This window comes from Megalops cyprinoides, chromosome 10 (genome assembly GCF_013368585.1).
Source record: "Megalops cyprinoides isolate fMegCyp1 chromosome 10, fMegCyp1.pri, whole genome shotgun sequence".
NCBI lineage: Eukaryota > Metazoa > Chordata > Actinopteri > Elopiformes > Megalopidae > Megalops > Megalops cyprinoides.
In genome coordinates this window covers 22,746,427-22,773,951 of record NC_050592.1, presented here as the reverse complement: position 1 = coordinate 22,773,951, position 27,525 = coordinate 22,746,427, and the positions used below count along the sequence as shown (strand labels likewise).

The 27,525-nt window shown below is 43.9% G+C and overlaps 1 protein-coding gene across 1 annotated transcript; it reads left to right on the top strand.

Annotated features, from left to right (window-relative positions):
- Positions 1-27,520, top strand: sh3bp5b (SH3-domain binding protein 5b (BTK-associated)). The gene is made up of 9 exons (XM_036539098.1): positions 1-364; positions 1,877-1,939; positions 6,516-6,644; positions 19,979-20,143; positions 20,544-20,674; positions 21,487-21,529; positions 22,025-22,244; positions 24,430-24,735; positions 25,580-27,520. Exons 1-9 carry the CDS (start codon positions 284-286, stop codon positions 25,786-25,788), a joined length of 1,347 nt encoding a protein of 448 aa, XP_036394991.1. The 5' UTR covers positions 1-283; the 3' UTR covers positions 25,789-27,520.
- The last annotated feature ends 5 nt before the right edge of the window (positions 27,521-27,525 follow it).

Genomic DNA, 27,525 nt, shown 5'->3' with positions numbered 1-27,525 from the left:
AGGAAAAGAGCGTTTGAGTCTCAATCCAGTCCTTTGCACTGTGGGTAAAGGACATCGCTGGCGCTCCGTTGTTTCGATGGATATACCGTAGACCTTTTCAGTGTCTTTTTGTATTCGTTTATTGACTTTGCAATGCATGTTCTTGAAGACGTCGCATTTGACTGCTAACGGAGAGGAACAACGTGCTTGTAGAACCAAAGCAATCAGTCTAACTCGGCGTAGCTATAGCGCAGGATTTGCATTGTTCCAAGCAGACGACAAAAATTGACACAAATTGTCTAAAATGGACAATTTAGAGAAGGGAAATAGACCAGACGAAGATTTAGAATCACCAGAGGATGAAGAAGTGGATCCCAGAATCCAGGTAAAAGAAACCATAAAAAGAAAACAATACAATAGATCAATCAATGAAATCAGAAGCCCGAAAGCCACAAATTTGGATTGCTGTGGCTGTATACCTCTTCGGTCTATTTCGGGGTTGATTATTCTCTATTTTAATGTGTTGCAAACCGTTTTTAAAACAGCTAGCAATTTCTGTATGGTATTTAACGACAGGTCGCGCGGTTGGTCAAAGTTGCCGCAAGTAAGGTTGTGTTCGCTTGAGCGACGTACTAAGGTGATACCCAGATAGACCTGCGGACCGTCAGCTGCAGATTTATTTGGCCGGCCAGTAGCATATTGCAGCTCGAGCAAACTTAATTTTAGGTAGAAGGATAAAATGTGCCCATCAGAAGTAAGGTAACATGTAGTAACATGCTTCAGTCGGTGCGCCGAAATGACATATCTTCAATAATGCATCCAGCTAATGATAAACTAGGACAAATATGATGAAATATGATGTCTTCTATGTAATTGCTTGTTATTTTGGCAGTCTGGTTAAGCCCACATGATCTCCGGATCAATTTAACTAGAGAGGCGATAAAATCGATTGTCTTGGTACTGAAAAAGCATATCCTCGTGACAGCCAGCCCAGCATTGCACCTTGCTGACTTGTTGGCACAACAACGTCCTTGTTACCCTCCCAACGTGTCCTCTGCCGTGACTCACACTGCTTTGCGGTTCCAATATTCGCGTTTTTTGTAGGCTATGTTGCTTTGTCGGTAGGTTTCTAAGACAAGTACACCTATCTTACGTCAAACTTCCAGACGTGTTTTGGTTGCAATCTGCTGAACCCACCCCAAAATTTGTAATTTAGTTAATACGTTGCTGTGTTTTTTCATAACTTAATGTTGGAGCCAGGTGTTAACTGGGCTACATATCACATTTTTAAACCATGCTCGAATCCCATCCATGGTCTGATTTTACTGTATCTTAAATCTCTGCATTCATTTCATGGAACTTGTGCGTCATTTGATATTTTTGGCACTTCTGAGAAATCTAACGACATTGGGAATCATTTCTGATTAGGGCTTGTACACTGTGTTTACTCTTCAGTGTCTTTTTGTAAAACAGTAACCAGACGTTTTGGTCCACCAAAATCTTCATCTGGCAGCTGCAGCAAAAATAGGAGCTAAAATAGCATGAAAGCCTACTGATGGCTATATTGCATCATTACTCCTCAGCTCAGCACTGAAACAATATGATTGATGTGTGATGATTACTGATGTTCACATTTGTTTTGCTAAACAACATGCATGGGTAGATTGTAAATGATAATTCAGCCCCTGCAGCCCCTACAAGCCTGCAGACTGTGAAAATGACCCTTGTTTTTGTCCAGAATCTTGCACTGCCTCTCTGCAAAAACGTCCACTTTCTGTTCAAGGCTTAACATACTCCAGATGTTGTTCACTTCCTTTTCAGATTTAACATTCCTCTCTCTCTCTTGCTCTCCCCTCCCCCTCTCACTCAATCTCTGTTTCTTCTGTTCTCCAAACAGGGGGAGTTAGAGAAACTGAACCAATCCACAGACGATATCAATCGATGTGAGACAGAACTGGAGGTATGCCTATTGCAATACTGTTCAAACATGCTATTTGCTGCGCTGTTGTCCTCTTTTCACGTGGTTGAGTTACTTCAAAAACTCCAGGTAGAAAACAACCTCTGATCCCAAGGAAACCATAATAATGTGTCCCCAAAACTGTCTGTTTAAGTATATGTGGTGTGAATTATTGCTGATGTTGAAAGTGTAGAGAAATGTTTCATTGCAAGTGATGGTGTTTACTGTGTGTGTATGTATCGGTATGTGACTGCTTGGGCTTTTGTGTCTGTATGTTAGAGAGTAGTAGTTATCATGTCTTAGTATCATGACTTCATATGCAGTCCTTGAGGTAAATATGTGTGCATTAGGCAATTTTACTTTGTAATTATTTTGACTATTTCTTGTGAGTTTTTTAAGGTGCATCTTTGTATAACCCTTTGACCCTTTTAAAAAGTTCTGAAATAATCATCTGAGCTAATCACCCCATTGTAATATATTTTCTGTAGCAATACTGAAAAATATGTATGTTAATGTCCTCTTTAAAAACCGATCTTGAGGCTTTATGGAAGTTGGCTGCTAGCATGACCACACTTGTGTAATTGTGCCATTGATCTTTGGCTGCTGTAAACTGATTGTTAAGTGACGCACATTGCTTTGTGGGTTAAGTACATGTGGGGCTGGGAGGCTGGAAAATATTCAGGACTTCCCAATCCAGACCTGGCAGAAGGGAAGCCATCAGTGTCCACATTGGGTTTGACCGCAACAGCCTGAGACACAGCATGACTGTTAGAGGCTGTACACGCCTCTCTGAGTCTCCACCTGTGGTGGTCCTCTTTCCTCCCTTATTGGGTGAGAGAATGAACACAGCCTATTTGGACCTACTGCTCAACATTTGTTTGCTGCAGATGTTTCTGATATCGTTGGTTTCCTTGATTGCTTAATTCACCCACAATTAGGGATATGATTTTAATGACGAATGTTTTAGTAAATGCCACAGGCAGGAAGTGGGCAATTAGCTGTGTGCTATGGAAATGTGTACTCTTAATGCCTTTCTTATTGCTTTCTTATTTTACTCCTTTGAATGGTAATTGTGCCACACACATGAATTTCATTGTCCAAAGTTGTTTTTATGTATTGACAATAGCATTTCTTCTTCTAGAAATGCAATGCAGTAATGGGAAGAAAATAAGAAAGTATAAAAGAAGAAGAAAAAGAATAAAATAAAAAAGTAGAAAAGTGAAAAACTAGAAAAAGTAGAAAACATAAGAAGAAAAGGAAAAAATAAAATAAATTATATAGGCTAAATCGGCATTACAATGAGAGAATTTCAATCAATTTTAACTGCCAGTTGGAGGAAAAACAAGAAGCGCTTGCCTCAGAGATATTTATCCAAATAAAAAGGTCAAATCAGAGTATACTGGAACATCAGCATGTACACTGTAAATCGAAAATAGCCCATTTTTCCATTACTGTTTTCTGAAGTAAAACATTATTCGAGCACACCTTCCCTGTACCATATATACAGTATTTTTGGCAAAATAGTGATATTACGACATGGAACAGATTGTTATTATGTGTGAAAGCTTACCAAATTTAATTACAAGGTGTTGCATCAAGATATTTCTTAGTTCACAAACTTACCTGAAACATGTTATTTTTATACGACCAGTATAGATAATTTGTTCTCGGTTGTCATTTTGTAATTGCTCCTCTTATTCCATCAGCTTGAAGTTACATTTGTCGTAATGCTGTTTCATTGTTATCCACTCTATGAATGCAGATAGATAGGGCTGTAGTTATTGTCATATCTGAAGAAAGTTGAACTTCCTGAACTTCCTGAACTCCCTGAACACAAACAGAGTTCTGTGGAGACCCCCTCCTTTATTCCCCTGCCTCAACCCATGACATGCTGTCTCTGATCAGCCCTTTAATTGGGAAAACTCCAATGGGATAAAAAGATTTGGTCGGCCGGCTTCTGTTTGTTGACAGTGCATAGTGCATGGGTGCAATTGAATCATGTTTGCAAACGTGCGTCTTGGCCCCAGTGTAAGTAGACATTATCATGTTAACGCCTGATTGATTCAGTTATAATTCCAGGACTATATTACTTTTTCACAGAACCGGTATTTTGCACCATACACGCAAGGTTTGCAACTTTTTTTCTCGTGGTCAGAGTAGCATGTAGAGGGATCAGAATAATCCACTGTTTAGCTGAAGGTGCAGAATGCCAAGGATACAATTTTGGGGAGCCAAGGTGTGTCTGAGTTCCAGTGTGGATCTGCTCTGTACCCCGAGGTGTGGGGGACAGAGTGCTAGCACCGCAGCCTTACGTCATCCATATAGGAGGGGAGAGCGAGAGTGAGACAGGGAGGCAGTGAAGGAGAGAGGAGAGGAGAGGTGAGAGCGAGGAGAAGACAGCATGATGGGCTGGTAGCCCTCCACGGTCGTGTGTTTGCACCATGTAATTTGGAACGCAGTCTGATTTGACTCTGCTTGTGCTGAATTCTTGTTTGGTCTCGTGAACGGACACAGTAATGCTGCATTAAACAGCCGCGGTGCAGCGCACCCTTTTTGCCACGTCCTAAATGCAGACTCGTCTGGTGGTTAGTGCCGCGTCGTCGCCTGTCCAACGGAGCACGTCCCCGTTTCCAGCTCAACCTCTAGCGTGTTGTGGCTGCACATGCAGTTCACGCGCTGGTGTCAAACACGATTAAATGCGTAAGCATGGAGCAAGCATTAATGCTGACAGGTAATGTTAGGGAAGAGGCTCAGGTGTTTCACAAGCCCTGCGGGTATATTTCCAACCCAGGACAGGTGCAGCCTCTTCTGACCCATTTGTGTCTCCATTATAAATTTTTGTGCTTTGCCCCTGCTTATGTTCAGGCTGAGGAGACTGATCCAGGGCTGGAGGTGTTGAGACTGGGCCAGGCAGCAGTGCCACAGCTCTACAGGGTCTCACCCTTTGTGTCTCAGCCCCTCAGCTGTAGGAGGTGGGGAGAAATCAGGACAATTCCCTGTCCTTATCTGCCATGCCAGGTGGTGCATTTGTGACACTGTAAATATGTCTTGCTGAGCTCAAAATTTAGAAGAGGTGGTATGTGTGCGTGTCTGCATTTGTGTGTGTGTGTGTGTGTGTGTGTGTGCATGTGTGTGTGTGTGTGTGTGTGTGCGCACGCCCATGTGTGTGAATGTGTGGTGCTGAGTGGGTTGGGGGCCGTGCCCAATCAACCCCTGCTGATTACTGTATCTCCATATATATTCATTGTCAGAGGACAGATTTCAGTGCAGCTGTGCCCCGCTAACCTGGCACAATGACAGGGTGTTTTTGGTGATTACAGGCCTCTGTGAGGCAGTGGCTTCTGAAATCCCCCCTGATGTCACTGTGTTGTTTAGAAAAAGCAGATTTCTGATGGTATAGTTTCCTTCAGCTGGTTTTTAAGGTCTGCTGTGAGAGAAGAAACATGAAATTGTAAACACTCCCATATTTGTATGGGAGAATTTTGGGTTTGCTTCACTTTTCCCAAAATGAGTTTGACCACTGGGTACCTATTTTGACACACCACAGTATTGGATTCCATTGTTTAACAGAGGCAGGAGTATTGCTTCCCTCATGTTACCTCCAGGGATTCACTCTGCAGCATGGTTAAGAAACTCAGAAAGAAAGAAAACTCCTGGTTGACTAGGTCACACTCTATTTAACTAGCTCTCTTTAAACCATTGTCAAAATGTGGAAAGTGACATTCACACACTGACCAAATTACAAGGATAATTCATTGAAATGGGTGGTCAAGTACTTGAAAGGAAAAGCTATGTTATATAAAAAATGTTTAAAATTTATGATATCTCAGAAAGCGGTGTCTCTTTCTCCCTCTTGCCAATTGTTAATTCTACTAGATCTTTGTGTGGCAAAATAGCACCCTCATAGCTCTTGGTTCATGATTAGCATCAGGGTCTGTTGCCAGAGGCCTGCCAAGTGTTAACCACCTCTGACTGACATGAAATTTATGTGGTCATAGTGACAGGTCCCAGCTCCAGTTTAATCTCCTGGGACAATGTGCTCCCCTGTGTAGAATGCGTGGAGGTTGGTGTAAGCTTGCACATATTGCATAAAATGCTTTGCTGACATGGTTTGGGCTTCAGTGTGAAAGAAGTAATGTTGCGCTTGTTATGAAGTTTTGTGCTGGTCTCTTGTTTGTCTGTCTCTGAAGCCTGTTTTGGCGTAACTGCCCTGTAACTTGATCTGTCTAAATTGAATTTGTAGACACGGCTCTTTTCACAGACGCAGAAAGCCTGATTATTGTCTCTACTTAAATTTCACTTCTTTAAATTCCTAGAAGTTGTTTATCTTAATTTCCTTTTGGCCAGATATTGCGTGGGACCTAGATTTCTAAACAAAGAGCAAAAGTCGAAAAAAAGAGAAGCTAGAAGCAAACCCTTTATGATGTCTTTGTTGTGTTTTCTGGTGTTGCTTATTGGTTAGGACAAGGGTCATGAAGGGGGATAAAAGTTTTGCAGAGAGAGGTTTGGTTTGATGCTTAACCACAGGATGTGATTGACAATACCTGACAGCTCACCTGTATGTCTCCCTTGTATGCAGGATGCACGGCAGAAGTTTCGCTCGGTGCTGGTGGAGGCCACGGTGAAGCTGGATGAGCTGGTTAAGAAGATTGGAAAGGCGGTGGAGGATTCCAAACCATACTGGGAGGCCCGGCGGGTGGCTCGTCAGGTGAGGGGATTCGGCCTTTGACTGTTTGGTTCCTGGTGAATGTTGTCATTCAGTAATCCAGTTGAGTGCCAATGCAAGCGTGCACTCTTAACGGATATTTTTCACTTGCTCATTTGACAAATCATGTTACTCATAAACTCTACATATGCTGCTGGCTTTGGTCAGATGAGAGTAGGAGAAATGCACACAGAAGTGGAAGAACCTGGACATTTTTGAATGAGCATTGTGTCTGGTGTTTCCAACACCATGGGTCCACACTGCTGACAAAGAAATGGGCATCTTCCTCAGCATGAAGAAAATGGGATGAGCTGCAGTATGCTGAATTCAAATGTCTCCTCTGCCTGTTGCTGGCTGCTGCAGCATGAAACACAGAGATTTGCTGGCCTGGTTCTTTTGCTGAGCAGACAAGTTTTTGGCACTCGCCTCTGTGGGGAGGCAGAAGGGAGAGGGAGGTTTACAGGCTGTTTCGAGGTACCTAAGGGGGAACTGGGATGAAATTTGAATAAGCTCTATCCTCAATATTTCACTCTCTTTTCTATCTCTCTGAGATAAAGCAAGCACTTAACTATGAGAGACCCAGACACTCCCTAGCATTCCCCTGAACTCCCAAGCACAGAAACTCACTCAAGGCAAGAAGGAGTCTTATTCAATTTTCATGTTTCTGCATGGTTTCTAAAGGGGATTTCCCTTTTCAAGTCTGTTGGTAAATTGAGCTGATGATCCCAAGGGTACTAACTACCCCCCAAGGAAGACAAAGATGGCCCCTTGTCTTTTTTCCAAAGGCATTGCCTTGCCTTGTCTCCCTCAGGGACCAAAGTAAAAAGGCGTTTCCCAAACAAAGTTGCATTTCACTGGCTTGGGCTGCAGGCATACCTGTGAGGTTGTTATTAGTGGAACTCAGCTGAGGCTAATTAGCTGAGCACACGTCACCTCTCTGTAAGGCTGCTGATGCTTGGTAGCAAGTAGTCTGTATCCAAACCAAAACCTCTTCTTTTTCTTGGCTCAAAGGCAGGGAGGGGTATGACATTTGGGTGAATAATTATTCTCTTTGCCTGGGGAAGATGTTAATTTTTTTTTATCATGAGCAATAGTAGACTCTTCCCCACATTTTTCCATTTGGCACGGCAGTGGGCAGTTATATCCTTCAGCCACTCTGGATTTGGAGCTGGTTAGTGCCATATCATGTGATGTTGTTTCTTTATTTAACCCCTGCCTGTTATGTTACATGCCCTACAGTGCATGTTGGAGCCAAATATGGAAAAAGGTATCAGTTCAGTATCAGCTCAGTCAGTTTTACTGAGTGGTATTGGCAGTAGAAGTGGTACTAGCAGTAGTTTTGTAGCAATGGGTGCAATACTTACAATACAGGCTTTCTGATGTGTAGCCTGTAATATGGCTTTTGATTTGGAGCACCACCTGTGCCACTGTTTTGAAAAATTGTTGTTGGGTCATATATAGCACTGCTTGCAAAAAAAGTGTGCTTCAGTCAGAATTTTATCCCAGTGTTATTATAGACTTTATACAGCAAACATTCTGAGTGAAAAATGAAAGGGCTTGTTTTTGAAAATGCTTGTGGTTGGATGCTGATGTTGTCCTATTGACTGTTGAGTCACATATATCTTATCTTCTCTGTGCTTCTGTACTTCATTGTATTTTTTTGTTCAAGTACAATGAAGTGAAGTAATCTATTTAACCTAAGCCATGGGTTTGGACAAATATCAAATAAGTGCAGACTGTTTAGTTGGCTTTATAATTAATTAACAGTCATGAATGACATTTAACAGGCAGCACACGTCAATATCCACAGACTGAAACGACTGCTACTGTCTGAAGGAGGAAGTCGCATGGCCTTTATAAATGAGACAAGGCCTTCATTTGTCCTCTATTGACGTTGATGTGGCTGTTGTGTCTAGCTGAGAAGGGAAATGTTTATGTCGATGTTAAGCTCCCTCAAAGAGAGGTCAGTGAGGGTGATGTCTTGGATATGGTGGGGAGGGGTGGTGAGGGGTGAAGGTTTTATCCTCATTTAATCATTTTGGAAAATCAATAGAGTATTACTCCTTTCCCAGTCAAACTGTGCGGCCGTAAAGTGGTTTGATAAAGTGCCACTATTCAGCTGTCTGAGGATCACCAGTGAAATTTGCTTGGCCTTTCCTCAAAGCTGAGGCGCTGTTAGTTAATGTGTTTTTCTAGCTTTTCATTAGACTGTTGTGATCATTTGTGTGTTCTTTTTCGGGCTCTACACACAGCCAGAGTTATTCATCGTCACCATTCTTGGAGAGGCGGCTGCTCTTTGTGAGGCTGCCACCCTCTCTCAGTGCAGAAATTATGATAATGACAGCTGGGAAATGGACTGTTTGAGTGGTGCACAAAAAAAATGATAAGCAGGGAACTTTGGGTAGAGTGGAACTGCGGTCACTATCCAATGTACTGTGAGTGGAAGAGCGCACATCCTCGGTTCACAGCAGGAATGGAATAAATATGATCTGTAACCCTGTTCCCTGCAGTGAAAACAACAAAGGCAGAGGGATTAGGAGGTCTTAGTTTTATAGATGCCAGTCATGCACGGACACTGTTGCCGCGTTTGCTGGTGGCATGCTCGTGCGCAGGGCACGTGCGGCCTGTCCAGCTGCTGGCCCGTCAGGTGACCTCACTGCTCGATTGGTTGATAGATCAAATCAAGGGGAGGCTTTGGAAAGGCAGCTCCCGCTGGCGTGCTCCGTCAGCCCTGTCCTTGAATCGCACACCTGTACGAGGCACATGGGGGAGGTGGGTGTACACAAGTGAGATGTAATGGCCCACTTTCAAATGAACTCACGTACAGACTGCACTGATTATCCTGCCTTTTACATGCTTGCATTGCCAATTTTGCATAAAGCTTGCCTCAATCTGATACACTCTGTATTCACACAGGAGTGTTGAAGCGTGAGAGATGCTGGCTTGAACACTCAGCCTACACTCAGAACGAGTGCCTTAACCAGCTGAGCCACTCAGGAGCTGCTCATCATTTTTAGAGTCATAGTGCAGCACATTTTTGTGAATATTAAAGAATATCCTGTCTTTGCATGTAGTAATTCATTAAGTGAGAAGCCATCATTGGGATGATGTGGCTTTGAAATACACTGCCAATTACATGTCTGTGTAAATAGAATTGAATATATTCTGACATGAGGCATATAGCATATACATAATACATAGATGTATTCCTTAATTAGAGGAAGGGATCTCACATCCTCTAAAGAAAATGATATAACCCCCCCCCCCCCCCCCCCCCCCCACACACACACACACACACACACACACACACACACACACTCTCTCTCTCTCTCTCTCTCTCCCCATTATTTTTACTCAAATCTAATTTTGTAATCTGTACAGGGCTGTTGTGGGGTTTGTCAGGGAACCCCTTCCTGCAGTCTTTGCATTATTAAACCACACACTTCCTTATCTAGCTCTCTCTGCTTCAGGCTGATTCACATTACCATGCAGTAAAGGCATGTTATTTTTGTATTAATATTAACATCAGTGCTAGTGATATTACTGGTATTAGTATTGCTCTTGTTGTACCACGTATTAATAACCATAGGTGTTACCAAGTATAGGTTGTATCCATCGTAGGCCTCACCTTACTATATTCTAAACAAAGATAGACAGATTTGTATATCATGCTTCTAAGGCTTGTTGTTTGGCACACACGTCACATAGAGGTTGTCCTAATATATACAGTTTATCAAATGCAATGAAATGAAACATCATTTATACATGTTTTTGTAGATGGACTGTTGTGTAAAAGGTGACCCTTTAGTGTGTAGAGAAGTAAATGTTATCAGAACAAGGTACTGGTTATGTGTGGCCATGGAAATCAGGGATGGACAATATGTGGCTCGATTAAAATCATAAATCTCAAAATGGAGTAGGTTTCAGATTAGCCTATTGGTCAGACTTCAGGCAGGGTGAGTGTCTAATAGCCAGTTCTGTAACGCTGGCTGGAATTAATTGGTCTGTGGATTGTCAGGGGTTTAAAAAGGCGGTTGGTGATTAATAATGTAACGAGAGAGGCTCTTTCCTCTGGGGAGCAGTGCGGAGTGTTGAGAGAGGAACAGAATGTGTGTCTGTATGCACTATGTTGATCTAAGGCTTTGGGGCCTAAAAATGTCTTGTAAAATTCCTTTGTGGCTAACTGTGGCTAACTGATATATCCTACTCCTGAGCACAGATGTTCTAGCAATCTGTTGTTTACATTGTGACTGAGGGCAGCCCCGGTGTGAGGAACATACTGTGTATTTATTCATATCTGCAACCAAGGTTTTGTCTGAGTTTAGCCTTGTTTTGTTTACTTTTCACCTGCCATATTGGAAATTTACCAAGATCAACCAAATGCATGCTTTTCAGATGTACCTGAATCTGTCAAAATGTACCTGAATTTGACCTTTATACGGAGCAATTATTCTATTGTGTCAGTTGTGCAATCTACCCAACTGAGAGTTTGTCTTACCATTGTGATGTGTAAGTGAAGTCACCAGTGATCATCTTCTTTCAAAAATGTTGAATACTCTTGTAGTATAAGATATTATGCTATCATGATTTCTTTGCTAAGTTTGTCTTGACTGCTTCTCAGCTTCAAGTCTACTTGACTTGTGTTTGCCAGGTGTCTTTTAAATTGTAATCAGCTGCTTTGAAATAAATGCTACTATAGTTGAAATGTCTCTTCTCTTTTGTGGTATTCCTGTGAATCTGAAGCCTGGAAACCTGGTTAATTAAAATATTGGAAATCTAAAAGCCACTATCGAAAATAGTAGAAGCTACTCTACATCCCCCCTGTTTCTAATTTTCCTCAGAATGGTATAATTTGCTAGATTGCAGCAGTGATGGAGATTATGTTAGCAGTATTTGTCATTTCTGTGGTGGTTGCATAAATTACTTTGATGTGTTTTTGAAAGGCTGGATTATAAAGTTATATAGTTTGCTTCATGAAATGAAATATGTCTTGCAAAAAGCATGTGTGAATTAACACAGAATTGGTGAAATAGATGATAGATTATAAAATAGGTGATCAGATATTAGTTGTTTTTGGCAAGGACTTTTTTAAGCAGTTACAATAAAAGTGAAATCATTTTCATTTCATAAACTGTAAGTCTTAAAATGTATAGCAGTGAGTACAATATGGAAGGTGGAATGGTTTGAAGAGGACTTTCTTGCTGTGTGTGCGATATTTCATCTCCCGTGTTAGTGTGGACCAGAGAATCAAAAGTAGGTCAGACTGAGTTTTTTGCAGCTCAACTTTCTAAGTGCTGGGTTTGGTTTTGGGAAGTTTAATGACTAGAATGTTTTTCTCCCTCATGAAATATACATCCCTCCACTTTCTCTCTGCTCAGTGAAAGCACAAGTTGTTCAACGTAAGTAAGTCGATCAGAATTTGACATGCTCCACAGATTACATGGCTGTCTTCTGTGGTGGGCGAAAATCTTAAAAAAAAAAAAAAACAGTTTGAAGTCAAACGTCATTTTTTTCTAGGTGACTCTTAAGGCAGTGTTGCTAAAGTGGCTCCATACAACATAAAAGCATAAAGAATATGACTGATGGAGAACAAGTAATGAACAAGTGATGTCACAAATTCACATTTCATTGTCAGAAACCTTGACTGTTGAGATTTTTTAGCGTCATGTTCAGGGTACACAGACTATAACACAGCATCACCCAGGAAAACTGGAGGCAAGAGCTGTCTAACTCTTTTTCCCAATAGCTACAGGGATACCACTGAGCTGTGTTCTCAGAATTTTAAGATTAGTTTCAGTCTGATTTTGACTAAACATACAGCTTTCTTTTGTAGGCAGCTTTAGCTGTGTGGACTTAATGTTATGAGGGCTCTAGGCAAGCACCAAAGCCCACAGCACTGGCTGTCTCCATGCCAACCTGAAACCTGTCAGATAGTGTGGTCGCAGTGTGTGCCGGACAGCATTGCGTCATCTGGACTTCCTGTAGGAAGATGTCCACAGGGGTCGGCAGAGGGGAGTCTGTGGTTACTGACCTTGCCTTAGGGTGGCTTGTTTTGCTAACCGGGACTGGGCCGACCCACAGCCGTCTGCGTTTTCATGCTGTTAGGATGGCTGCCCCTCTCCTGGGCGAGATGAGATCCAGACTGGGCCGTGTCTGATGGTGATGCGCTGTGGCGGGGGCTGGGGCCCAGCCTGCGTCCCGCTCCCCTGCTCAGCTCATTATCGTCGGTAATTACTACTCTGCTGGAGTGGAGCAGCAAGGTCGTCTCAGACCTTTAAAGAGCCGAGCTCACTGTTACGCGCTACCTACCTTGGGTGGGGGTGAGGGGTATAGACTGTGTGTGTGTGTGTGTGTGTGTGTGTGTGTGGTGGGGCCCTCGGTGGAGGACTGGGGGCTCAGATCCCTGGGTACCTAGAGATGAATTTGATTTGTGACACATTTCCCTACACCATGAAATCACTTTCCCCCATACCCCACACTGTTGGCCTAGCACCCTATACAGGTGCCCTCCTAAGGTAGATCTAAAAAGAGCTATGGCTAAAGAAGAGCAATGTAATTGTTCAAATAATTCATGTAATAATTAAAAAATTGGGACATTGTGTTACGACCAATTGACATTGGTAGCTGTGGTCTGTGGACCTCTCTTTTGTTGGATGTATGACTCGCAGTGTTCTGAAAGTGAAGGCAGCGAAATTGTGCTGGATATGCGCAAACTGAATACATCTGGCTTGTAAAACAATAATTGCACAATGCATTGTCCCTGAGCCAAGAGCTGTAAAAATCAGTAATGAAATTGGTGCAATTCCATAAGCTCCGCTGAGTGGACTGCGACAGGGATGGGGAGACCTTCTTTTAGCCAGTCTGGCCTATGGTGTTCTCACCTGGTCTCAGGTGCACTAACCAACATGTGTTGGTTAGTGAGGTTATGTAACCAGATTTCTAGGGGAGGAAACTCCCATGTTTAACATACAGTATTTCTGCAATATAGCCCTATTATGTTGCATAACAGATTTTATGACGGAGTGTGATAGTGCAGTTGAGTTCTAAAACCTGCGTTACAGAAGATTTCCACTTGGCACAGCCACTGAAACATGCCAGCCTGACCTCAGTGGCTCCTACACACAGGCATTGCTACTCTGGTCTTTGGACAGATATGTGGGGCAGGGGAGGGAAAACAAAGGAAGGTCATGGTTGCTGTTTGGCGGAGCATGACCGTGGAGAGATGAACCGGTTAAGACTCATTGCCACTCAGATGAAATGGAATTGCTGGCTGTCTGTTTTAACATGTGCTGATGTGGTCCCTGTGAGCTAATTGCCTCCAGTTAAAATTGGCCTCTGAGTTGATGATTTTTAATGGATCAAAACCAGAGAACAAAACAAGTTCATTTGTTTCCTTTTCAATGTAAGTAGAAGGTAGAAGGTGGTATATTTCTTTTCTTCAAAGGCTCATGATATGGACCAAAAGCGTCGAAAATGACTCTCTTTACCTGTGGTGACAGCAGGGCTAGTCACAGTAGGTTTTTTTTTTTGCAAACATTGCCACATTTCTGACCTGGGTTATAACTGTTTCAGTTCAAAGAATCTTGAACATGTTGCCATGGAAGAGAAGCAGATGAGTTTAAGGGGCAGTTTGTTTCAACACGTGCCCGTTAACTTAATGAATTCTCTTAGGCCGTGCCGAACATGAGCGGTAAATAATTGAAAGGGTGCTGTGCGAGATCAGCATTCTTTATTCACAAAGAAACACCATGGCAAGGGTATTGGGTGATGCTATTCATAAACTGTAGGCATCTTCTGCTGCGTGTGCTGTATCTCTGTTGCAGCTGATGTGTTTCACATTGGGAGCAGATGAGGCTTTGATGTAGGATGCAGTGGTAGAAGAGTGTGATGCAGCACAGAAATGCAAAATTGGCTTAATATCGGGATAGAAGGAAAATGAATAAACAGAATATGAAATTAGTATAAATGAGAAACTGAAGTCAAAATCTATAAACTATGCTGTGCAGCCTACACTGTATTTTTCAGAGAAGTTCATAGAGAATACAAGGTTGTGTGTGTGTGTGTGTGTGTGTGAGCGTGTGAGCGTGTGTGAGCATGTGTGTGTGCGCACAGTATTTGTATTGTTTTGCAACCTTACGGATACATGCTGAGAGAGAGAAAGTGTAGCATAGTGGTTAAGGAGCAGGACTCGTGACTGAAAGATTGCTGGTTTGATTCCCCACTGGGGCACTGCTGCTGTACCCTTGGGCAAAGTACTTAACCCCGAATTGCCTCAGTAAAATATCCAGCTGTATAAATGGATAATATTGTAAGTCGCTCTGGATAAGAGCGTCTGCTAAATGCCAATAATGTAATGTAATGGCATCCTTGTGATTGTTTCAGTGAATTTTCCACATTGAGGAGTTCCTCTCTCATTGACATAGATTGGTTACATGGTTACAGTTGCCACCATACACTGATGTCGTATCATATTGGTGTTATGGTATCTGTACGTTGATGTCATATTACTGATTTGCAAGTTAAGGAATTGGGGAAGAAACACTGCTGGTTGCACTGTAACTCATGGAGGAAAGACTCAATATTTATGTTCCAGACTTTTCTACTGGACTCCCTAGCTTGATGTGTGTGTGTGTGTGTGTGTGTGTGTGTGCGTGTGTGTGTGTGTGTGTGTGTTTGTGTGTGTGTATGTGGTGGGGGAGGAGGGGTCCTAGGGAGTCTGGGAGGCCACTTGTAGTGACCTGGGTAGCTGCCATTGGCGTGCAGCTCCTCAGTTTGTATAATCTCCTTCTGACAGTGGAGATGAGATGGAACTGGAGCCAGTGGAGTGGAGGAGGAGGAGGAGGAGGAGGAGTAGCTGCGCAGTACTGGCCTTTTCATGTCTCTCCAGCTTTCAGGCAGTAGAGTGAGAATACCCAGAATTCCGCTTTCTTTTTCCCTGGGCTCCAACTGCTTGACTGACTGCAGCTTTATGTCCCCCTCGCTCTGCCCTGATTATCCTGTCTGTTCTCTCCAGCACTGGAAATTTACAAAAGGGCCACTGATCCCAGATCAGCTATGTTTTCACTCACCTCTTCCCTGTGTCTTTGAAGTTAGAGCTAAAAATAACAGGTGTGGATAAAGGAGGGAGAGAGAGAGAAGGCAGAAGAGAGAGACAGTGAAAGAGAGCAAGAGAGAGTGATGTCATCTGTATTGAACAGAGCTGTGTGATTCTGAGGAAGAAACAAGAGCATCTAAAGGGGGAGAATGAAATTGAAAGTCCGTGTGTCTTTCTGTGAGAGATGGATCGGATCTGCTGGTAAGGGGCTGTATATCACAGAGGACAGTTTATCTGCTTTGAGAAGGACATCCGCTCAGTCACCAAAGTGCAGCATGCACACAATACCATCCCCCCTCCACACACATGCTCCTGAATCTGCTTTCCAATCACTTCCACTTAATTCAGAAAGCAACCCCCCCCCCTCCCCCCCAAGAAGGTTCAGTCAGGCAGGTTAGGCGAGAATTATTTTTTTTCCTCTTTGCAGCCCTTCAGAAGAAAGGAAACCTAGAACAGAGCCCTGGCATTAGCCAATTGACATTAGCCCTGGCCTCAGTGTGTTGGGAGACATGCATGGATGTTCACTGAATTTCTGGCCAGCAAGCTGCAGCTATGGAGCAAGCAAACCCCTTTCAGACATCCCTCCAGGTATACTGCACATTGGAGTCAGAGTGGGCATTTAAATATGCATAGGAGTACGCTATAGCATTACGTACGTCCAGCCCCATAGACCACCTCATCATTTACTGTCAGGCCTGGGACTGCGCTCTCCAATTATATTGTGTACCAAGCGTCTGTTTGCTTCATTTCAGCTGCCAGTTTCTGTTCATCTTTTGAGATGAAGCAATAGGACCGTGATTCTCTGGGGGTATTCTTGCTGAGTTACTTTTCAGTAGAGTATGCCATAACACAGCAGCATCATGTAGAGCACCAGAGCGTCAGGACATCTTACCCCAACATGTTCATCGAAGATACAGAACAGCTGCAGAAAACTCCACCAGGGAACGAGAGTGGAGGTTTGTTTGTTGTGGATCAGGGATGTATGGTGTGCAAGATACATATCACAGCACGTTTCCAAACGAGTCACGTTTCCACATGAGACTTGACAAACAGGGTGATGTCCTACCCTTTTCAGACATCAGGCGTGTCTAAACCATCCACCATGTGATCAGAATGAGGGTCAAGCTGTATGGTTCAGGGAGGAGAGCGGATAATCAAATTTAGGGGGTTCTCAAAGACGCAATGTCTGGCATTGATGATCCTTGGGTTTTGAGTGGGGGTGGAGGAGGGTCCATAGCAGTATAGGACACAGAGAGGCTTGTGTTGTTTTTTTTCTGTAGTGCGTGTGAATTTCCTTGCACATGTACAAGTGTCCTGTCATGGAAAGCAATTGGAACCAGTTTGGAATTGTGGTTAGAGCTGTGGACTATAGTTGGAAGGTTGTGGGTTCCGGTTGAGACATCATTGTTTCTTTGGGCTAGGTACTTAAAGTGCACAGAGGCATTCCTCACTAAAAATAAACCCAGGGAAAGTGTTTTGATTGACCAAATCAAAGGAGATTTTCCAACTGAGACGCAGAATTGGGTCAATGTGGATTCTTCTTCTGTGTCCACATCTGCCTTGTTATTTGTCAACATAAATGTGAAGTTTAATTCTTTGAACCAGGGAAAGTGAAAATTTTTATTATTTATGTTTTTCATATCAATTTAGACATTGAAAATTTGCATTTTCAGATTTAATGAACCAACTCTTGTCTCTAAAGTGTGCAGTTCAGATTTGAATAACAGACTTGTGAAATGCTTGATAGAATGCACTGAAGGCCCCTATTTTGCCCATGTTTCAGATTACTGCCTATCTTCCTCTTTGAGTCAATCTTAACATGCCTTTTGAGCAAATGGTAATTTCACTTTAACAAATCTCTATAGAAGAAAGTCATCAAGATATTGGGAAAAGCATTCTCTCAGCAAGAACCAACTTCTTGAACTTCAGCAAAAATAAAATCCCAATCCATGCCTGCTTATCTGTTTAGCAGGGTTTAAAGTTAGCCAGACAGTGAGCTGTTTAAAACCACATGGCCAAAAATCTTTCAAAATTATGCCTCTGTGTGCAATTGGTGTGTCTCTGATCGCTAAGCAACTTCACTAGATCCCAAAGGGTAAATAAACGGCTTACTGTATTAAAGTCAGAAAAGACATTTTCCATTCGTAAGTGAGTAAAAGATTAGACTGTGTGGAGTTAGAAATGGGGAAGGATTATAGCACTGGAGCAGTTCTGATGTTCCTTCTACCTACTCTGGAATCACTTTATTAGCTGAGTGAGGAAGGGATGGGTGCTGCTCAGTTTGCCTGTTGATTAGCTGTAGGCTGAGAATGGTGTGGCTGCAGGGTGGAACTCTATCCCATGGCTGGAGCTTTTACACTCTTTTTGTAAAAGTAGTCATTGTGTTTCAAGTAGATCAAGATCCTTGGGCCTTAGTCCTATCCTTAACATTGTCCCTAAACCTAACCTGTAATGAATTTCTTCTTCAAATAAAAAAAATCTTCCTTCCAAATATGATCTTAGTCCGGTCTGAACACAGTTGACAAAAGTTTACAACAAACTTACATGACAGCCTGTGGCATAAGACATTAGACATGGTGTAAACTTCATCTTCTGCCTGCAGCCAGATATGCTGTATAGACCGCACTGTGTCAAGGGAAAAACAAATAACGTCAAACAGTATCTTACAGATCTTGTCATCAAATGGCAAAAGCACCTTATACTGTTTGGGTTTCGTGGGGGGTCAGCCTTGCTGTTTCATTGTATTTGCTATTACACATATATAGTTATTTCTTTTATTCCTTTTATCTGTTTTTATATCCAGCAAAATATAACGGTGAACTGTGATGTGAGCTATAAAGTTTCAAAACATGTGTTTCTGTCTGTATCAGTCACTGTGTATCCAATATTCACAATACTGTTTTTTTGAACACAGAGAGAAGTTTGTTTACAGAATTCACCAAAATGGGAATGTGTGAATATATTTGAAACTCTGTATTTGTGTGTGTATACTTGCCTGCGTATGTGTGTGTGCATGTGCATATGTGTGTATGTTCTGGTTGCACACGTGTTTGTGTGTGCATATGCATGTTAGTGCAGGTTTTGAGTGACAGTTTTTATTTGGCTGAGTCAAACACAACAGATGGCTTTTTAGATTGGGGTTGCCAGTTAGGGTGAGCAGAGAGGATTGGGAGGGATACTGCACTCACAGCTCTCTGTGGACATTCTGTAAAATCCCTCTCGATGATGCCATAAAACTGGCTCAAACAATACTAAATTGTAGTGAAATGTGGGCGCTGTCTTGAAAGTGGTCCAGAGTGTCAGTTGGTGAGGTACGTCACGAAGAATGAGTCACAGTGATTGTGAAGTGTAGGCTGAGCAGGGAGAGAAGGATGCCCGAGTGCAGTTGGGTGGGGGTTGGGATGTTGTGGGAGTTTATCACGGCTGATATGGCTGCCAGACAGACTGGTAAATATTTGATGGCGACATAAGGCCTGGCTATCCATGCCTCATACCTGACGTTATGTATCCCTGACATACTGTATAACTGATGTGCCATATCTTTGATTCACTGTGTCCCTGACCTGACGGGCTGTATCTCTGATGTTGTGTTATATTCTTGACATGCTGTATCCCTGATTTTATGTTATATTCTTGACATGCTGTATCTCTGATGTCATTTGAGGTTTCAAATAAACAGTCAAGAAGCAAATTTACAGACAGTCCCTATGCATTGAACCAAACATAGACAACCTGGTCCCGTCTGTGACTATAAAAATCACAGTTATCATTTTCTTTCCACATCAGCAGTTTTTGGCGTCCCTTCTCCGCCTGATCTTCCTCTTTCTTTTCCCTGTTTATGATGTCCACATGAGGGGGGGTGATCCCTTTGTCGGACTCCAAGCAAAATAAAGCACTGCTACCAGATCAAACATGTGACCCCCATGCTTTGATTGTATGGAAGTTCATATCTACTTGTTATATTCTTGACGTGCTGTATCTCTGATGTTATATTCTTGACTTGCTATATCTCTGATGTTATGTTATATTCTAGATGTGGTGTATCTCTGATGTATTCTTGACGTGCTGTATCTCTGATGTTATGTTATATTCTTGACATGCTGTATCTCTGATGTTATGTTCTTGACGTGCTGTATCTCTGATATATTCTTGACATGCTGTATCTCTGATGTTATGTTATTGACGTGCTGTATCTCTGCTGTTGTATTCTTGATGTGCCCTGTGTCTCTCCCTGTGTCCTCAGGCCCAGCTGGAGGCCCAGAGAGCCACGCAGGACTTCCAGAGGGCCACAGAGGTGCTGCGTGCTGCCAAGGAGACCATCGCACTGGCTGAACAGAGGCTGCTGGAGGAGGACAAGCGGCAGTTCGACTCAGCCTGGCAGGAGATGCTCAACCACGCCACCCAGAGGGTGAGTGGGGTTCAGCGGCCCTGCATCATTTCAGCATAAGTGTCATCATACACTGCTTTAAACTCCACACCCATGCAAGTGTTTGCTGTTGGGCACTGCTGCTATTATCACATGGAGGTCATGTCCTAAGAGATGTGTCAACAATGTGGGCCACCCTTGATTTCATTAGGATACTGGGTTCATGGAAGACGTTATGTAACATTGTCTCAAGAAAGCGCAGATTGCTGTAACAAATAAACACATGACGTAAGAGCATGTGACAGTGCTTTAGGAGACGATCAAATGAAGAAAAGAAAAAGGATGAATTAGCTGCTGAGGATAAACAAGAACCCAATGAACTGATCAAACATGGTTTGGAAGCACAGGTAGGCTGAGCATGCTTCCTCTTTGACTGTTGCAGGTGATGGAGGCGGAGCAGACTAAGACACGCAGTGAGCTGGTGCACAAGGAGACGGCAGCGAAGTACAACGCAGCCATGAGCCGCATGAAGCAGCTGGAGAAGAAGCTGAAACGCACCATCAACAAATCTAAGTGAGTGGGCACTGACCGCCTAAGCTGACCGCTCGAGGGGCACTGACCAGACAATGACCGCTGAGTGGTAGAGGCACTGTGCAGACTTTAATGCACTTTGCTAAATGTGAACATCACTCAGCAATCTGTAATGTGTGTGTGTGTGAGACATGCAGTGGTGGTATGCACAGTTTGGACTGCAGGGCACAGTGCACTCTTTGCGCTACCTTGCCTCAGGGCTTCTCCCGGCAGTTCCATTAGTGAACTGCGCCTCTGTGTTACGAATTCTGTGAAACCAGTGAACTGCAGAGATGACCACCACCGTGACTTAGCCATCTTCAGTCATCCCTCAGACACCTCCACGTGTATGAAACCCTGCCGCTGACGATAACCAGAAAGAGAAACCTGCTGCGCTGACACAATGAGGCGCTGCCTCATTGCTTCAGCTGCTGTGCTTGGACTGAATGGTCATGTCGGTTTAAGGGCAGAGAGGTGAGATCCTGATCTGGACAGGGGCTCCCCTTCTGTGAGGTCTGTGAGGGCCCGGTTTTTGGGGTTGGCTGTTTATTTTTCCGGCAGGTGCTCGGTGGGCCGCGGTGCTTGCCAGCTGCACGGTAGTGCCTTGGTGGCGTGTAAATGAGAGGACGATGACACGCTCTGTTTTTGCAGGCCAAACCTTACCCTCCTCAGGGAGCTCACGGAATTTAACAGCTCATCGTGATGGAGTTTTTCCTTAGGCCTCCGGTTGCCATGGTGATTTGGACAGTGATATGCAGACTTTTATTGCTGAATCTCTCTCTCTCTCTCTCTCTCTCTCTCTCTCTCTCTCTCAGGCCCTATTTTGAACTGAAGGCAAAATACTACCTACAGTTGGAGGTATGGGCATTTCTGTGTTGTTTTTGGTGGTTGTTATTGATGTGTTTCTGTCAAACTTCATTTGACATCAGTGAAATGAAGGAAAGGGTAATGGCCCCAGTGCGTGTTTGAGAGTCGAGTCAGTTAAATCAGTTAGCACCATGAAGTTCAGATTGCATTATGTTATTTATTTGCTGAATAGAGACCTTTTTCCCAATTTTGAATATAGCCCACTTTGCTCACATTTTACATATGTGCCTTTTGTACAGTAGGAATTTTTTACTCGGGCATTTCATCAGTAATGTAATTGCTTATTGGTGTAACGATAGTGGATTTGAACTTCCAGCCTCATGGTTTCTAACGAAGTGCATTGTCTTGTGCGCTTTTCTGTGTCGGCACACGCTGCATTCATTATGGGGACACGCTGAGAAAGCGTCCTTCATCTAGAAAAGGAGGTCAGTCTTGCCCCCCCGCATCTCCTCTGACCAGTGCTCTTCACTGCCTTTGTCTCTGCAGCAACTGAAGAAGAACGTGGACGACCTGCAGGCCAAGCTGACCCTGGCCAAGGGCGAGTACAAGACGGCACTGCGCAACCTGGAGATGATCTCTGACGAGATCCACGAGCGTCGCCGCTCCTCGGCCATGGGGCCCCGGGGGCGGGGCGTGGGTGCCGAGGGCGACGGCGGCCCCGGGGACGACATCGCCAGCTTCAAGATGGAGTCTGACGGCATATCTAGTGAGTGTGAAGTGACAAAGCGTTCAAACCTCAGGCCATTTAGCTCGGATGATTGAATGATTGTGCCTTTGGATCTGATGGAGTATTCTCACTGTTGCATTAGGTCAGAGAAGCAGAACAGACCAAAAAAAGATGAAATAAACTAATGTTGTATGTTTTTTTTTTTAAAGGATGAATTCAGAGATTTTATCCTGGTGCTTTGTTGCCTATGTTCTGGAACCCTCATTTCAGCCCACCTGATCAAATTAAATATACTAAACATAATAGTGCATTAATTGTCAGTGCAGTGATTTGATTCTGGGCAAATGCTTACTCTTAAAATATTTGTGGTAGGTGCACACCTCATCCGTCACACCAGGGTGCGTGTGTGTGTGCGTGTGTGTGGGTCTTGCTGCTTGATGGGAATCTTGCCTCTGACACCATGAAACTGACTCAAGACTTGAACCAATTCAAAGTGACTAAGCGAGACAGAATAATGACAGGCCACAAAAAAGAAAATAAAGGGTGTTATGCAGCCTGGCTTTTACTGTCACTGTAATCCAGTTCCACTGTTGCAAGGGTTGTCACTGTCACTAAACCAGTTGGCTGACCTGAGAGGTTTTTCCACTGTCCACAGAATTCATATCCCTATTTATACAGCTATTTTTGCAGATGGGAGAGACAGCATTTGCTAATGTACTTCACTCTCCGTGGTTATTTGTAAAATGTCAAGACGTCAGATTAGCGTCAGCGAAAGTGGCTGGAGAGGCTGTCAGGGACTGTGGACTGCAAAGTGCCTGTTTCTAGGCTGTGAAGGTGGTGTGGCACGACATGGCACAGCGCGGCTGCTGCTGTTGGCCGGACCACCCCCTGCTGCCCGGTGTCACTGATGTACTGAGATGTTGGGAGGCCATGGGCACCCTGCCACCTGGGCTGCAAAACCCTGTCAGCTACACAGCAGATGAATCCATTATAGTCGAGAGTGTTTCAAAAAGATCAAAAAGTGCCTCATGGTCACAGTAGATCAGTTGCTTTGAAGAGAATAAGTGATTAGTGTGTCCAACAGTGGGTTTTATCCCAGTCCCTGGGTTTTATCCTGTAAGCCTTCCCTACTACCTTTTATTGGGTCACAAGGAAGAAGTCTGATTTATTACATTATTATATAATTCAGTCAGCTGTGGATAATTAGGTCCTCTAGATCTAGCCTCTATGTGATGTTGCCAAGCAGCAGTAATGCTCCAGAAATATTACCACCTTCCCATGACAACACTGCTACATTATGAGGATGTTGGACATTAGTTGAGCAGCCATGCTGGATTGATAATCTGAATGTAAAAATCAGCCCTTCTGGGGGTTCAGAACAACAACTAGGAACCAATCACATCTCTCAGTTGAGACAAAAGGAAGTCTGTCTTTAGGGTTACACACATTGGAAGAAGTCTCTCTTTAGGGCTACAAGATTAATTAACCATGGAATAGAGATAAGATACAATAGGCATTTCTGATTTACAGTGGAGCTGTGCTATCTGAGAGGACAGTGCCCCACTTTCATAGCAGGACTCCTGGAAAGAGAGCTCAGGTATTTCTGCAGGCCAAGGCATCAGAAATGCTGCATGCTGCACTCAGGCCATAATGTTACTTGGAGATTTTCTTTATAAAATGAGATGTTGTTCCATTCCATTTGTAGGAAAATTGTTGTTTATATTTTGTTTCTTTTACTGAGGGGAGATGATTGCTCATCAGTCAAAGCATTGAATTGTTGGTTGAGAGAAAAAGGTCCGAAATAAATGCCTTTGGATTGCAGTACCATGATGGAAAAAATAGTGGCTTGCATATTGTATTTAAATGCATGGTTTGCAGTGTTACTTCTGTTAAGGAGTTACAAGAGATGTAGAGCTATTTTAATTCCATTATCAAATTTTTATTTTTATTTGTCAATAACTAGTAGGCTTTGTTTTCTTTTTTCTTATGCAGGAAGCCATGAAACATCTGTTACATGCAGAAGTTTCATTTTTTATCAGTTCTCTAGATCTCTAAACTAATGCAACAGTACTGGAGTGGTAAAGTGTGTGATCACTTAATATATTTAAAAATCTACCAGCTAAGACTACTTGTTGCCTTGATGCATTATTTTTTGCCTGATTAAGTAAACTGGTAAACTGTCTCTTAGCCAGTGTGAATGCAGGGGTTTCCCTGATCATTGCAGTGGCGTCGGAGTCCTTTGAGGATGAGAACTGTGGCAGTGCCATGTCGGAGGAGGACTCAGAGACCCAGTCCACCTGCAGCCTGAGCTCCGGGAACACCACCCCTGTGGACCTGGCTTGCCCCTTCGCCTCTTCCTCTCCCTCACCCTCCTCCTCCTCCTCACCCTCCCCTTCGCCCACCTCTCGTCCCAGCAGCCTGGACCTGCCCAGTCCCATCTCCCTGTCTGATTTCGGGCTCATCTCGCCCGTCCTGGGCCCGCGGAGCGAGTGCAGCGGGGCGTCCTCGCCCGAGTGTGACCTGGAGCGAGGTGAGAGAGTGTGTGTGTCTAAGAATGCGTATGACTCAGCGATTCTGTGTGTGTGTTTTGTGCATGTGTGTATCCTTGCTCATCGTGACAAATCGCAGTATCTTCAGCTGGTCCCTGATTGGCTGACACCGGCACCTGCTGGGAAGCCTATTTGTCATTGTGACTGGGAGCTGTTGTGCACTTTCACTGAAAAAGAAATAACAGGCTAGCAAAACTGCAGTGAAATCCATCATTTCTGATCTGTGTCCCTGCACAAAGTTACTGTGTTCCTGTGTCTCTGCAAAGTTACTCAAGTAGGTTATTGTAGTTCAAATCTGCTACACAGATGGAATATTTTATTGAATAGTTTTATGTAATTTTGTTTTATATTAATTTACATATTGTTCATAGTTTCCAGAATGGGTAGAAACTTTGCCTACCTAGACTTATGACACCATCATACTATGACATTACTTATAAAAGATCTAAATAATGTCAAAGAACCAAACTATTGAGCAGACACATACAGCACATAACTAGTCTGCTGAAATCAGTGGCAGTGAACAATATTTTAAAACATTGATCTACCAAAGTTTAGGAAACATTCATCTACCAAGGTTTAGGAAACGGGATTCATTTCATTCCAACTTTGCTCATGATGGGTGAGTCCAGGACACCTGACCCTGTTCCTGTTTCCCCATCTTGCCAAAATGTTTCTAGCTGTGATTGTCATTCTGCAACTTTTCTATGGGAAGGATAGCGCTCTTTCTCTAAGACGATGACCTGACCTCCTTTGTGCTGATGTGTCTGGTGTCTGGAGCTCTGACTGGCTGCTCACTGCTTGTCAACCTCTGTCTGCTTGCAGGTGACCGGGCAGAAGGGGCTGAGAGTGAACTGGACAATGTCCTCAACAACAACACCACCAACCACAAGAAGAGTGCTGGCCTGGAGAGCTGTTTCGCACGCCTGGCCCTCAAGCGCGCCAAGACGGACAACGTCAAGAATGCTGAGCGCGACCGTTTCAGCCTGGCCCGGCTCTCCTCGCCGACCACGCTGCTCATCAACGGGGTGTGAGGACGGGGTGTTCATCTCCACACCCCCCAACATCCTGTCCCCACCTCCACATACCACCCGTGCCAATGACTACCCTCTCCCCCACAAAAAAGCTCAACCTGACGGTCATTCACGATCATCCGAGAGACCACACACTGAACAGTTACTGTAAATAACCTTTCCTCCTGAAGGTGTTGGTAAGAGATGAGAGAAGTCCTGCCTCTTAGAGGACAAAGCCAAGTGCCAGTCACCTCTGCCCTCTTGGGGGATTGTACGCTTCGACAGTATAGACAGCGCCTGGGTCACTGAAGTGCTGTAATGTTGACTGTTACTGACTAGACTCCCTTATACATCATAACTGTTCTCCAGTCCTCCTTTTCATCCTCTCAGACTACCCATAATGCCCCTGTCCACTGTACAGGGTCATTGCTATTGTGACGTAGTGACGCTTTGTCTTTGACATCTCTCAACTCTGGGGGTTCAAGACTCATGGAGTTACAAAGCTTAAACTATGAAAACATCATGATCCTTAATATCATCTGGGATGTAACTGCCCATAGGCTCCTATTGCCCTCGGACATGTACGCGTTCATCTGGAACCAACTGTATTAAAACAGTCTGGTCCTCGCTATCAGTCTGCAGGCTTGGCTTAGCTTTGTTGCACTGCAGTATAGACCTCAGCAGGACTTGAGCTTCATGGGCTGAAGAATCATGCATGCAGCTGCAGTGGCCACACTGCACTCTCTGGTGTGACCACGAGTAACCACCAAGTCGGGACTTAGCATGATCGCCCCCACCCCCACCCCACAGCCATGGACAACTTTGTTGTCCAAAATGACCTCAATGGAACTTGGGGAAAAAAACAAGTAGGTGTGATGCAATGGGGATCAGAGTATTAAAAGTGGACATCACCCAGTCCAGACTGGTTCTTAATTAAAGAAGGCGCTCTCTGTGACAGACCTCTGGGTGATTCAGTCCCCCCACCCCTTCCGTCTCCCCTCTCCCCCTCCCAGACAGTCCGCTCTGTCACTCCGTCACTGCCAGGGCATGCAGAATAAATGAGCTTCCAGACCCTGCCAGACGGTGCGTCGGTACCCTCATCAGTCTCCCTGTCACCGTCGTTCCTGGCATTGTGCAAAGGGACCCCCCTCCAGCTTTTCAGAAATTTAAAAGCAATAGTCAAGGAGAGAATTTTTACTTTCCACGAAAATCACGGGAGTGATTGCGACCTCGGCAATACGCTGAAACCCCTCTCGGCAGCTTCACTGGGTGGATGCAGAACTTTGGACTCATAGTTAGGAACGCTTGGGCAATCGACTGACAGACTGGGAAGCAGCAAGACGGCCATGATGGTACTGAAATGGCTCAGAAGGAAGTGGGAGAAGTGGGGAAACGTCCACCTTTGGCTTCCTCCATGCTGTTAACGCTGTGGTTAAACGCCGTCATACGTTCCGCCCGCTTCTCGAGGTCCTCGCGTTGAGCTGATTGTCCCATCATCTGGATGGCTGTGTCCGTAGTCTGTCCACGCTCTCTGATCTGTAGTGTCGTTTTTTGACCGTGGTATCATACTATAGAGTTAAATCAATCTGTATCTCTCGCTGTGCTACTTTGTGTGTAATCAAAAGAGAAAATGAGAGGAAAAAAAAAGATCTCTCTCACACCAGTATTTTTCCAGTGTCTTGTTATGGTGTCTTACCAGTTTCTTGCCACAACCTGTGTACCTGTTTTCAGAGTAAATAAATGACTACTCACTGCTGT